The sequence below is a fragment of the Mizuhopecten yessoensis genome, unplaced genomic scaffold (genome assembly GCF_002113885.1).
Source record: "Mizuhopecten yessoensis strain PY_sf001 unplaced genomic scaffold, ASM211388v2 scaffold7283, whole genome shotgun sequence".
Lineage (NCBI taxonomy): Eukaryota > Metazoa > Mollusca > Bivalvia > Pectinida > Pectinidae > Mizuhopecten > Mizuhopecten yessoensis.
This window is the reverse complement of record NW_018406970.1, coordinates 1,639,700-1,654,109: the sequence shown is the minus strand read 5'-3', so window position 1 is coordinate 1,654,109 and position 14,410 is coordinate 1,639,700. Positions and strand designations below refer to the sequence as shown.

General features: G+C 41.6%; 1 protein-coding gene across 2 annotated transcripts in view; it reads right to left on the bottom strand.

Moving 5' to 3' along the window:
- Window positions 1–3,734, bottom strand: part of LOC110453395 (protein disulfide isomerase-like 2-1) — a 13,243-nt gene extending 9,509 nt beyond the window's left edge. The window contains exon 1 of one of the 2 annotated variants that reach the window (XM_021502324.1): window positions 3,694–3,734. Coding sequence is in view for 1 of the 2 variants with exons in the window: in XM_021502323.1 (XP_021357998.1) it covers window positions 700–801 (102 nt within the window). In the remaining variant the exon portion in view is untranslated. Of the gene's footprint in view, window positions 1–699; window positions 1,057–3,693 lie in introns of those variants that run through there. The other variant, XM_021502323.1, reaches the window with a different exon arrangement.
- Window positions 3,735–14,410: the final 10,676 nt, after the last annotated feature.

Sequence of the window (14,410 nt, the reverse complement as noted above, 5' to 3'; positions counted from 1 at the left end):
CAAACTCAGGAGGGGGTAACCCCCCTCCCGAACCCACCCCCTACTCCGCGCTTCGCGCTTCGTATGCTTCCACATACTCATAGTCCTGGTTACGTCCCTGGTCTGAAATCTCGTACCAAACGAGATAACATGTTACCGACTCTAATATAATTTGCACGGTCATGTCGAGTGAAAATCGTGCTTTAAGAATCATTGTTCCACTAGCAGGCATAATAAAAGATGATTCCGGTGTAGTTTTTAAACTTTAACATACCCTCTATTTCGTTTTTGATAGTCTACCGTTGATCAGGTAGCTAAGTTGGTTAGGGCCTGTGCCTTACCCCTGTGGTTAGGGCGACCGAAGTGTGATCGAAGTCCACCCGTTTCCTTTCAGAAATATGGTGTTATTTTTTTTGAATTGATACGTCCTGCAATGTCGGTTTTTTCCCCATAAATGATTTACAAATGCTATCGTCTTGCAGTTTAAATTTCAATTTCAAGTTCTTGGTTGTTTTACATCCCATCATCCCCACTGCTACAGACTTGACTATCATTAAGGCAGGAACCGTCCACATAACTCATTTCTAAACCTTTTATAGTATATATGAATAACATGTAAAATCTTCGGATTATAATTCAAGACTAAACTCAAATTAAGTGTCAAATTACTGAAAATAGTTCACAGGATTTTTTTTATAGTGACTTGCGTGTAAAACTTACCGAGTTTATATTTTTCTCCGTAATATTGAGAACGTGTCCTGAGACAATGCTAAGGAAACACACGAGAAGGCCACAGGTCGATGCTATCTTTACCGGTTTCATCTCTTCCTTGTACAGATTGAGTTAAACAACTTTTTGTACCACAGAAAAGAAAATCCTTTGGCACGTGTTTTTAACAGTCAATGTAACATAAATCTCTCCTTTTTTCACAGGTCCTTCCAGATATTATTTTCTCAAAATTTTACCAGCCACACATAAATGCCGTTTGATATTTCCCAGTTTAATATTCAACAGTAGTATACGGGATTTTAAGCTACGATAGTATTGTCAATTGATCGGTGGCGGACACGTGTTGGCTGTTCCGGCTGGTACGTGTACACACGACGCAGATGTTACCATCAAAAACCGCGAGTGACCTCCCTTTGCACGTCATGGAATCTTAATGATTTTTTTTTTAAAATCAATTATATTTTACTTCGCGATAATCAAATTCTTTTAAACGTTCAGGAAACAAAGATTGGTCTTTGATTTACTGGCTTTTAGTCCCCAGCAGATGTTTTATGATGATGCTTGACCGTTATTTATTCTTGGGATCAATAACGTGATGTTTAGGATTTTTATATCAAGTTTCTGCCAACATTTTCATTTACTGCCAAGGAGATTTTTTATTTCGTTTATTTTCGTTAATTACTTATTTTCTTGCCAAGAAGGCTTTCTTAGTTGTTACTACGAACGAATTCACGTAAGCTTTTAGCTTGCTTCCAGTACTTGTTTCAATTTACTTGTAAAAGTCGTTTATTGTTTATCGTTTAACGAAAGATTATATTTAAATAACCGAAATAATTAATATATTCTTTCTTCAAATCAATTTCATTGATTAATTAAAGGCTATTTTGACGTCACCACCATCACACACCGTGATCAAGACTTTCTATTCCGTCTTTGCTTATTGCAGAGTTATCTTCTCTTGGGAGCAGGTATTGATTGTTACGTCATTGGTTTGTGTGAGAAAATTACGTCGTTTTCTCAAAAATTGATGACGTTACTCTCACAAACAAGTGACGTAACAATCAATACCTGCTCCTAAGAGATGATAACTCTGCAATACGCAAAGACGGAATAACGCACTTAAAATAAACATAACTTGATTTGTTGTTATGCTTTTAAAAGGGTTTCTTGCATTAAGGTATAGAGAGGCAGTTGTAGGGATGGTTTAAAACTTTGCAGTGATCATTAGACAACAATTAAATGATAATTTGTAAGTTGAACAATTTTAGAACCCTTGTACCTAAACATCAAAGTGACAACGATGACGTCATCTGTACACTCGTGACGCAAAAATCACTCGTCCCAGTAAGAAAAAAGAATTGTTAGCATCACATGCGCTTCGTATTTGACAGTTTGAATATGCATTCAGATTTTAAAGTTTAGAAAAAACTTATTTTTTTAAATACAAAGGAGAAGAACGTACTATGAAAACTGACAGTGCCAGATAAGAACCATATACTGGTTTATGAAAATATTGAATGTTCTTTGATAATTCTTAACATGTTATGTATTCTGATATGTAATTTTTTTTTAGTTCAATGAACAAATAATTTTTGCACTTATCAACGTGATGATTTAAAAGATTATATTTGAACGAAACTGTTGCATACTATCATTAGTGTTAAAAAGATACATTCCATGATATTTATTATCAAAACATTTTGGGTGGCTTCTTTCGGTTCACGAAACTGTACGATTTAAAACTATTTTATACAAAGCCATTTTTTTTGGCGGAAACACTGATGTTTTCTATGATTACTAGTTACGTCGCATTTTGGCCTAAGACCGGAACAGATTCCGATTGGAAATCATTCACATGCGACGGGAATGAAAATATTGATTAATAAAAAAAAACATACCACCACTGCAGGTCAGGTTTGAGAAATGAATACACCTGCTGTTACCCACTTCAGGTATCGTTAGATGGGTGGTCGGGAGGTGCAGTTGATAGCGCACTTGCCTTTCATCAAGGCGACCGGGGTTCAATTCCCCGATCGGACGTGAAAAGGTAGGGGGTCACCTGTCCGACCAAGTGGTACTCCGGTTTCCTCCCACACTAAGACCTCCTGTGCGCTAACATCCAGGCTAACAAGAGTGATTAATATGAGTTGAAATAAGTTGTTTCATAATTGTTGTAAAATAAATAAAGTTTACATTTATGATTTCGCAAGAGGCGACTAATGCATGAACCCCCTGCTTCTAAGTAACTTTTATTTCCTAGCGCCTTGCTTGGCAACACCTCACTTTTGGCTTTAATATTGAACGTTCGCCCAGGCGAGGAAGGCAATTGGTTCTGTCCCCAGGCCGTGACATACCAAAGTCCTTAAATGATAGTTGTTATTGCCTGCTTAACGTTCAGCATTTAGGGGAACGGTAACAACTGGTTCACCCGTTGTCAGTATAATGTGATAGCGCTATAAAATCGGCATCAGATCCGCGCTATCACAAGGAGGCAAGTACACCAACATACCCTGTCTCCGGCACACATACACACATGCACGCGTATACAACGCACAATGAGGCACGTTCCTAAATGACCTTAGCTGTTAATAGGACGTTAAACAAAATAAAACCAAACCATAAAAACATACATTACAGAATATAAAAGAATATAGTCACACGTCTATCAGGGGGAGATAACTGTGTAAATGAGGCAGACATAGCTATACCTATGTAATATGTTGAAATCCTTTACCCGTCAAAGTTGATATTCGACATTTGATTGGTTAGTGTTTACACATTGTATCTTCTAGAATACACACGAAATGCAAACCGTCAATGAAGGTATTTATCTATCATATTGACTATTCACGATGTCCTGATCTCCGACCTTGCCAGTCGTAGATGCAACAAACTATGGGCCGGAGTCGATGACATATGCCAAACAGGTACATGTACATAGAGATTTGGCCAGGTAGAAGGTTTTTTTCCCCACTCCTTCCTTACCTGTTACCCCCCTTCTCAACAGCGGTCGGAGCCATGATGTCTGAAGTTAGCCGGTTGCAGTCTTTCTGTCAGCGCTCCGAATATGCGGAGAGTTCATCAAACGGGAGACAACTTATCCGTGAAGTTTATCGGATAAGAAATAATCTACCACGTCTGCGATGTAAGAACACACTTTATTGGTTAAAAGCAAATACACTATTGGACGATAGACCATTGACGTGCGGGTTACATTTTCCAACAGATCATGCACGTGTAACGCTCTCCCCAAATCCTCCCCCGTATTGAAAATGTTACCTTTGCTTCGCCGGATAAGCGCACACGCATTTATTTTCGAATGCAATTGAACATTAGCTTCCGAACAATAAAACAAGTTTCAGTTTTACCTCAGGATTTACTTAAAACCTTGAACATGCTCTCAAGATCAGAATGTTCCACCCGAACTTGTCATGAAGAGGACATTTTTGAATGTTTATAGGCTTATAAAGTGTCGTTTTCAATTTCATGTAATGATGACGATAGATTAACGCGTTTGATAGATTGAAATAAACATCTTCAGTAAAGCATGACGTCAAGTTATATTGTCCAATACCCGTGTAATTGAGAAACCAAAATGAACACTCAAAATGAAACTTTTGGGGAATGTAGACCCAAAATTGATTGAAATTGGGTTGGGTCTTTCATCAAGGAAAGGCGTGGAAAAGTTCATGAGCCATTCAAATCTTAGTTGTGTGAAAGTGTGCGTCAAGGAAGTGTACATGATTTATCTACTTTGGTTATTGTTGTTTCTCGTACCAACAAATTACGAGGTATGTAAACAGGCAAAATTTGACCTCCAGCGTAAGAATGATAACAAACGTGCGACTTGTTATGAATCACGTGACCAATATTGTACAGTCTAATTCAAATAATTGAATTATATTGGACATCTTGCATCCCATAGACATATTGACACTGAGAAAGACACGGAAACATATTTTTGTAACATTTTCTTTGTAAAAAAGATATAGTCAAAACACACATGTAGCGGTATAGTACGTCAGTGATGAAACACATGTAACGGTATAGTACATCAGTGATGACACCCGGGTAGCGGTATAGTACATCAGTGAAGATACACATGTAGTGGTATAGTACATCAGTGACGATACCCATGTAGCGGTATAGTACATCAGCGACGATACACATGTAGCGGTATAGCACATCAATGATGCCACACGTGTATCGGTATAGTACATCAGTGACGATCCACATGTAGCGGTATAGTACATCACTGACGATACACATGTAGCGGTAAAGTACATCAGTCATGATACACATGTAGCGTTATAGTACATCAATGATGCCACACGCTTAGCGGTATAGTACATCAGTGACTATACACATGTAGCGGTATAGTACGTCATGTCAGTGATGACAAACATGTAGCGGTAAAGTACATCAGTGATAATAAACATGTAGCGGTAAAGTACATCAGTCATGACACACGTGTAGCGGTAGAGTACATCATTTATGCCAAATGTGTAGCGGTAAATTACGTCAGTCATCACACACGTGTAGCGGTATAGTATGAGGGTCAGGTATAGTACGTCAGTGATAACACACGTGTAACGGTAAAGTACGTAAGTCATGACACACGTGTAGCGGTATAGTACGTCAATCATGACAAACGCGTAGCGGTACAGCTAATCAGAGATGACACACGTGAAGCGGTATAGTTCATCAGTGATGACACACGTGTAACGGGAAAGTACGTAAGTCATGACACACGGCCAAATGTGTAGCGGTAAAGTACCTCAGTCATGATCCACGTGTAGCGGTATAGTACGTCAATCATGACAAACGCGTAGAGGTACAGCTAATCAGTGATGACACACGTGAAGCGGGATAGTACATCAGTGATGACACACGTGTAGCGGTATAGTACGTCAATCATGACAAACGCGTAGCGGTACAGCTAATCAGAGATGACACACGTGAAGCGGTATAGTACATCAGTGACGACACACATGTAGCGGTATAGTAAGTCAGTGATGACACACAAGTAGAGGTATAGTACATCAGTGATGACAAACATGTAGCGGTATAGTACATCAATGATGCGACACGTGTAGCGGTATAGTACATAGTACATCAGTGACGATACACATATAGCGGTATAGTACATCAGTGATGACCCTCATGTAGCGGTATAGTACGTCAGTAATGACACACATGTAGCGGGACAGTACATTAGTGATGACACACATGTAGTGTTATAGTACATCAGTGATGACCAACATGTAGCGGTATAGCACATCAGTGATGACACACATGTAGAGGTATAGTACGTCAGTGATGACATACATGTAACGGTATAGAACGTCAGTGATGACACACATGTAGGTATAGTACGTCAGTGATAACACAAGTGTAACGGTAAAGTACGTCAGTGATGTCACAAATGTAGCGGTATAGTACGTCAGTGCTGACACACAAGTAGCGGTATAGTACATCAATGATTCCACACGTGTAGCGGTATAGTACACCAGTGATGACACACATGTAGCGGCATAGTGCATCATTGATGCCACTAATGTAGCGGCATAGTACATCAGTGATGACACCCATGTAGCGGCATCGTACGTCAGTGATGCCACACATGTAGCGGTATAGTACAGCAGTGATGAGACACATGTAGCGGTATAGTACATCGTACATCAGTGACGATACACATGTGGCGGTATAGTACATCAATGATGCCGCACGTGTAGCGGTATAGTACATCACTGATGACACCCAGGTAGCGGTATAGTTCATCAGTGATGACACACGTGTAGCGGCATAGTACGTCAGTGATGACACACCTGTAGCGGTATAGTACATCAGTGACGGTACACATGTAGCGGTATAGTACATCACTGATGACACCCAGGTAGCGGTATAGTACATTAGTGATGACACAAATGTAGCGTTATAGTACATCAGTGATGACACCCATGAAGCGGTATAGTACATTAGTGATGAGACACATGTAGCGTTATAGTACATCAGTCGGTACAGCTAATCAGTGATGACCCACGTGAAGCGGTCTAGTACATCAGTGATGACACACATCTTGCGGTATAGTACATCAGTGATGACAGGTATAGTACGTCAGTGATAACACAAGTGTAACGGTAAAGTACGTCAGTGATGTCACAAATGTAGCGGTATAGTACGTCAGTAATGACACACATGTAGCGGGACAGTACATTAGTGATGACACACATGTAGCGCTATAGTACATCAGTGACGATACATATGTAGCGGTATAGTACATCAGTGCCGATACTCATGTAGCGGTATAGTACATCAGTGCCGATACTCATGTAGCGGTATAGTACATCAGTGTTGACACACATGTAGCGGTATAGTAAGTCAGTGATGACACACATGTAAAGGTATAGTACGTCAGTGATGACATACATGTAACGGTATAGAACGTCAGTGATGACACACATGTAACGGTATAGTACATCAGTGATGACCCTCATGTAGCGGTATAGTACGTCAGTCCTGACACACATGTAGCGGTATAGTCCGTCAGTGATGACACACAAGTAGCGGTATAGTACATCAATGATGGCACACGTGTAGCGGTATAGTACGTCAATCATGACAAACGCGTAGAGGTACAGCTAATCAGTGATGACACCCGTGAAGCGGTATAGTACATCAGTGACGGTACACATGTAGCGGTATAGTACATCGATGATGCCACACGTGTAGCGGTATAGTCCATCAGTGACGATACACATGTAGCGGTACAGTACATCAATGATGCCACACGTGTCGCGGTATAGTACATCAGTGCCGATACACATGTAGCGGTATAGTACATCAGTAATGGCACACATGTAGCGGTAGAGTACGTCAGTGATGACACACGTGGTACATCAGTGATGACACACATGTGGCGGTATAGTAGATCAGTGATGACACACATGTAGCACACGTGTAGCGGTATAGTACAACAGTGATGACACACATGTAGCGGGATAGTAGATCAGTGATGACACACATGTAACGGTATAGTACGTACATCAGTGATGACACTCATGTAGCGATATAGTACGTCAGTGATGACACAAATGTAACGGTATAGTACGTCAGTTATGACACACATGTAGAGGTATAGTATACAGTGATGACACACATGTAGCGGCATAGTGCATCATTGATGCCACTAATGTAGCGGCATAGTACATCAGTGACGATACACATGTAGCGGAATAGTACATCAGTGATGACACACGTGTAGCGGCATAGTACGTCAGTGATGACACACACGAAGCGGTAAAGTACGAAAGTGATGACACACATGTAACGGTATAGTACATCAGTGATGACCAACATGTAGCGGCATAGTACATCAGTGATGACACCCGGGTAGCGGTATAGTACATCAGTGGCGATACACATGTAGCGGTATAGTACATCAGTGATGACACCCAGGTAGCGGTATAGTACATCAGTGATGACACACATGTAGCGGTATAGTAGATCAGTGATGACACACATGTAACGGTATAGTACATCAGTGATGACATTCTTGTAGCGGTATAGTACGTCAGTGATGACACACCTGTAGCGGTATAGTACATCAGTGATGACACATTTGTAGCGGTATAGTACATCAGTGATGACACACATGTAGCGGTATAGCACATCAGTGATGACACAGGTGTAACGGTAAAGTACGTCAGTCATGACAAACGCGTAGCGGTACAGCTAATCAGTGATGACACACGCGAAGCGGTATAGTACGTCAGTCTTGACATACGCGTAGCGGCACTGCTAATCAGTGATGACATATATGAAGCGGTATAGTACATCAGGGATGACACACATGAAGCGGTATAGTACGTCAGTTATGACACACATGTAGCGTTATAGTACATCAGTGATGACATGACACACATGTAGCGGTATAGTACATCAGTGATGACACACGTGTAACGTTAAAGTACGTAAGTCATGACACACGTGTAGCGGTAGAGTACGTCATTTATGCCAAATGTGTAGCGGTAAAGTACCTCAGTCATGATACACGTGTAGCGGTACAGTACGTCAGTCTTGACATACGCGTAGCGGTACTGCTAATCAGTGATGACACACGCGAAGCGGTATAGTACGTCAGTGATGACACACATGTAGCGGTATAGTATACAGTGATGACACACGTGTAGCGGTATAGTACGTCAGTGATAACACAAGTGAAGCGGTATAGTACGTCAGTGATGACACACATGTAGAGGTATAATATACAGTGATGACACACGTGTAGTGGTATAGTACGTCAGTGATGACACACATGTAGGTATAGTACGTCAGTGATAACACACGTGTAACGGTAAAGTACGTCAGTGATGGCACAAATGTAGCGGTATAGTACGTCAGTCCTGACACACATGTAGCGGTATAGTACGTCAGTGATAACACACGTGAAGCGGTATAGTACGTCAGTGATGACACACGTGTGACGGTAGAGTACGTAATTTATGCCAAATGTGTAGCGGTAAAGTACGTCAGTCATGATACACTTGTAGCGGTATCGTACGACAGTTATAACACACGTGTAGCGGTAAATTACGTCAGTCATCACACACGTGTAGCGGTATAGTACATCGGTGACGATACACATGTAGCGGTATAGTACATCAGTGATGACACACATGTAGCGGTATAGTACATCAGTAATGACACACATGTAGCGGTAGAGTACGTCAGTGATGACACACATGTAGCGGTATAGTACATCAGTCATGACGCACCTGTAGCGTTATAGTACATCAGTGATGACACGCATGTAGCGGATAGTACGTCAGTGATGACACACATGTAGAGGTATAATATACAGTGATGACACACGTGTAGTGGTATAGTACGTCAGTGATGACACACATGTAACGGTATAGTACGTCAGTGATGACACACATGTGTACATCAGTGATGACACACGTGTAACGGTAAAGTACGTAGGTCATGACACACCTGTAGCGGTAGAGTACGTACATTAGTGATGACACACATGTAGCGTTATAGTACATCAGTGATGACACACATGTAGCGGTATAGTACATCAGTGATGACACACGTGTAACGGTAAAGTACGTAGGTCATGACACACCTGTAGCGGTAGAGTACGTCATTTATGCCAAATGTGTAGAGGTAAAGTACCTCAGTCATGATACACGTGTAGCGGTATAGTACGTCAGTCCTGACACAAATGTAGCGGTAGAGTACGTCAGTGAAGACACACGTGTGACGGTAGAGTACGTAACTTATGCCAAATGTGTAGCGGTAAAGTACGTCAGTCATGATACACTTGTAGCGGTATCGTACGACAGTTATAACACACGTGTAGCGGTAGATCACGTCATTTATGCCAAATGTGGAGAGGTAAAGTACCTCAGTCATGATACACGTGTAGCGGTACAGTACGTCAGTCTTGACATACGCGTATCGGTGCTGCTAATCAGTGATGACACACGTGGAACGGGAAAGGACGGAAGTTATGACACACGTGTAACGGTAAAGTACGTCAGTGATGGCACAAATGTAGCGGTAAAGTACAATAGTGATGGCACAAATGTAGCGGTAGAGTACGTCAGTGATGACACACGTGTGACGGTAGAGTACGTAATTTATGCCAAATGTGTAGCGTTTAAGTACGTCAGTCATGATACACTTGTAGCGGTATCGTACGACAGTTATAACACACGTGTAGCGGTAAATTACGTCAGTCATCACACACGTGTAGCGGTATAGTACATCGGTGACGATACACATGTAGCGGTATAGTACATCAGTGATGACACACATGTAGCGGTATAGTACATCAGTAATGACATACATGTAGCGGTATAGTACATCAGTCATGACACACCTGTAGCGTTATAGTACATCAGTGATGACACACGTGTATTGGTATAGTACGTCATTGATGACAAACATGTAGCGGTAAAGTACATCAGTGATGATAAACATGTAGCGGTAAAGTACATCAGTTATGACACACATGAAGCGGTATAGTACATCAGTGATGACACACGTGTAACGGTAAAGTACGTAAGTTATGACACACGTGTAGCGGTAGAGTACGTCATTTATGCCAAATGTGTAGCGGTAAAGTACCTCAGCCATGATACACGTGTAGCGGTATAGTACGTCAGTCATGACAAACGCGTAGCGGTACAGCTAATCAGTGATGACACACGTGAAGCGGTATAGTACATCAGTGATGATACACATGAAGCGGTATAGTACATCAGTGATGACACACATGTAGCGTTATAGTACATCAGTTATGACACACATATAGCGGTATAGTACATCAGTGCTGCAACAAATGTAGCGGTATAGTACGTCACATCAGTGATGACACACATGTAGCGGAATAGTACCTGAGTGATGACACACGTGTAACGGTAAAGTACGTCGGTGATGGCACAAATGTAGCGGGAAAGTACATCAGTGATGACAAACATGTAGCGGTAGAGTACATCAGTCATGACACACCTGTAGCGTTATAGTACATCAGTGATGACCAACATGTAGCGGTATAGTACATTAGTGATGAGACAAATGTAGCGTTATAGTACATCAGTTATGACGCACATGTAGCGGTATAGTACATTAGTGATGAGACAAATGTAGCGTTATAGTACATCAGTGATGACCAACATGTAGCGGTATAGTACATTAGTGATGACACACATGTAGCGTTACAGTACATCAGTTATGACACACATATAGCGGTATAGTACATCAGTGACGACACACGTGTAACGGTAAAGTACGTAAGTCATGACACACGTGTAGCGGTAGAGTACGTCTTTTCTTCCAAATGTGTAGCGGTAAATTACGTCAGTCATGTTACACGTGTAACGGTATGGTACGTAAGTCATGACACACGCGTAGCGGTATAGTACAACAGCCATGACACGCGCGTAGCGGTACTGCTAATCAGTGATGACACACACACGTGTAACGGTAAAGTACGTAAGTGATGGCACAAATGTAGCGGTATAGTACATCAATGATGATACACGGTATCGCACATCAGTGATGACACACATGTAGAGGGATAGTTCATCAGTGATGACACACGTGAAGCGATATAGTACGTCAGTGATGACACACGTGAAGCAGTATAGTACGTCAGTGATGACAAGTGATGCCACAAATGTAGCGGTATAGTACGTTATTTCTGACACAAATGTAGCGGTATAGTACGTCACATCAGTGATGACACACATGTAGTGTAGCGGTATAGTACATCAGGGATGACACACATGTAGCGGTATAGAACATCAGTGATGAAACTCATGTAGCGGTATAGTACGTCAGTCATGTCATACGAGTAGCGGTACAGTGATGACACACATGTAGCTTTATAGTACATCAGTTATGACGCACATGTAGCGGTATAGTACATCGTCATCACACACGTGTAGCGGTATAGTACGTCGGTGACGATACACATGTAGCGGTATAGTACGTCAGTGATGACACACGTGAAGCGGTATAGTACGTCAGTGATGACAAACATGTAGCGGTAAAGTACATCAGTGATGACAAACATGTAGCGGTAAAGTACAATAGTGATGGCACAAATGTAGCGGTATAGTACGTCAGTTATGACACACGTGTAGCGGTAAATTACGTTAGTGATGACACACGAGTAGTGGTAGAGTACGTCAGTGATGACACACGTGAAGCGGTATAGTACGTCAGTGTTAACACAAGTGTAACGGTAAAGTACGTCAGTGATGGCACAAATGTAGCGGTAAAGTACATCAGTGATGACAAACATGTAGCGGTAAAGTACATCAGTGATGACAAACATGTAGCGGTAAAGTGATGACACACATGTAGCGGTATAGTTGATGACACACGTGTAACGGTAAAGTACGTCAGTAGTTATGACACACGTGTAGCGGTAAATTACGTTAGTGATGACACACGAGTAGTTTTATGCCAAATGTGTAGCGGTAAATTACGTCAGTCATCACACACGTGTAGCGGTATAGTATGAGGGTCAGAACACACGTTTAGCGGTATAGTACGTCAGTTATGATACACGTGTAACGTTATAGTACGTTAGTCATGACACACGTTTAGAGGTATAGTACGTCAGTCATGACACACGTGTAGCGGTATAGTACGTCAATCATGACACACGTGTAGCGGTATAGTTCGTCAGGCATGGCACATGTGTAGCGGTATATTACGTCAGTCATGACACACATGTAGCGGTATAGTACGTCAGTCATGACACACGTGTAACGGTATAGTACATTTGTCATGACACGCGTTTAGCGGTATAGTTCGTCAGGTATGACACATGTGTAGCGGTATAGTACGTCAGTGATGACACACATGTAGCGGTATAGTACGTCAGTGATGACACACATGTAGTGGTATAGTACGTCAGTGATGACACACGTGTAGTGGTATAGTACGTCATTCATGACACACGTGTAGTGGTATAGTACTTCAGTCGTGACACACGTGTAGTGGTATAGTACTTCAGTCGTGACACACGTGTAGCGGTATAGTACGTCAGTTGTGACACACGTGTAGTTGTAACATTAGTCATGACACACGTGTAATGGTATAGTACGTCAGTCACGAGACACGTGTAGCGGTATATTACTTCAGTCGTGACACACGTGTAGCGGTATAGTACGTCAGTCATGACATACGTGTAGCGGTAGAGTACGTCAGTTGTGACACACGTGTAATTGTAACATAAGTCGCGAGACACGTGTAGCTATGACGTCAATTATGACACACGTGTAGCTGTAACGTTAGTCAGTGGTCATAACACACGTGTACAATGTACGTTGGTTCTGACACCTGCCAGGTGCCCCTGTTTATTGTACTCTCTTGACAGCATGTGACGACGGACCTGACCGTGTGGCAAACACTGAGCCCCAGTTTACACGTCCTACACGCGTGAAAGTGGTACGTGACACTCCATCTGTACGACTTGACTGCAGGAAGAGATAGCAACGTAGCTATGACAACGCCCAGTCAACAACAAAGCGCTAATTCTTATGCACAAACACTAACTGTCCTGAATTTTGGGTGGCATTTCAACACGCCAAAATTATAATTTCACAGATTATAATAACTGCAATGAAGAAAATATGTTTGATCTCGTGCAGTTGCGGTGGTGATCACGTGATCAGAGGTATCCGTGAATATGCACGTAGTCATATACAGTCTTATACATGACGGTACTACCTTGATTAATAGCCATATTTTGATAATAAAGTGTATTATTTTTGTATGTAACCAATATTTCGAGACAGTTTGTGACGTCATGAGCAAATTTCCTAGCCTGACGTCATGTTAGTTACCAAGTTAAGGATATGAGGTAAAATATAAATGTACCAAGATTTAAGTTCGGATTGAGAGTGTGCAAAATGTGCAAGGGAAGCTGATGGTAGGATAAAGGTTCAATGTCACATGGCATATGTGCCAAGAGCCAAGGTCATTTGGCGAGTGTGCTAAGGTTTTATGATTAAATAACTAATTTGCCATGGTTTCAAAGCCAGTTGTTGAGTTGACCAAGGTAACAAGTTCAAATTGTTACTCCAGCATATTTCAAGGTCAAAACTATCAATGTACCAAACTAACAAGGTCATATATTGAGTCCACTTATTTTCAAGGTCAAAAGTATTAATGT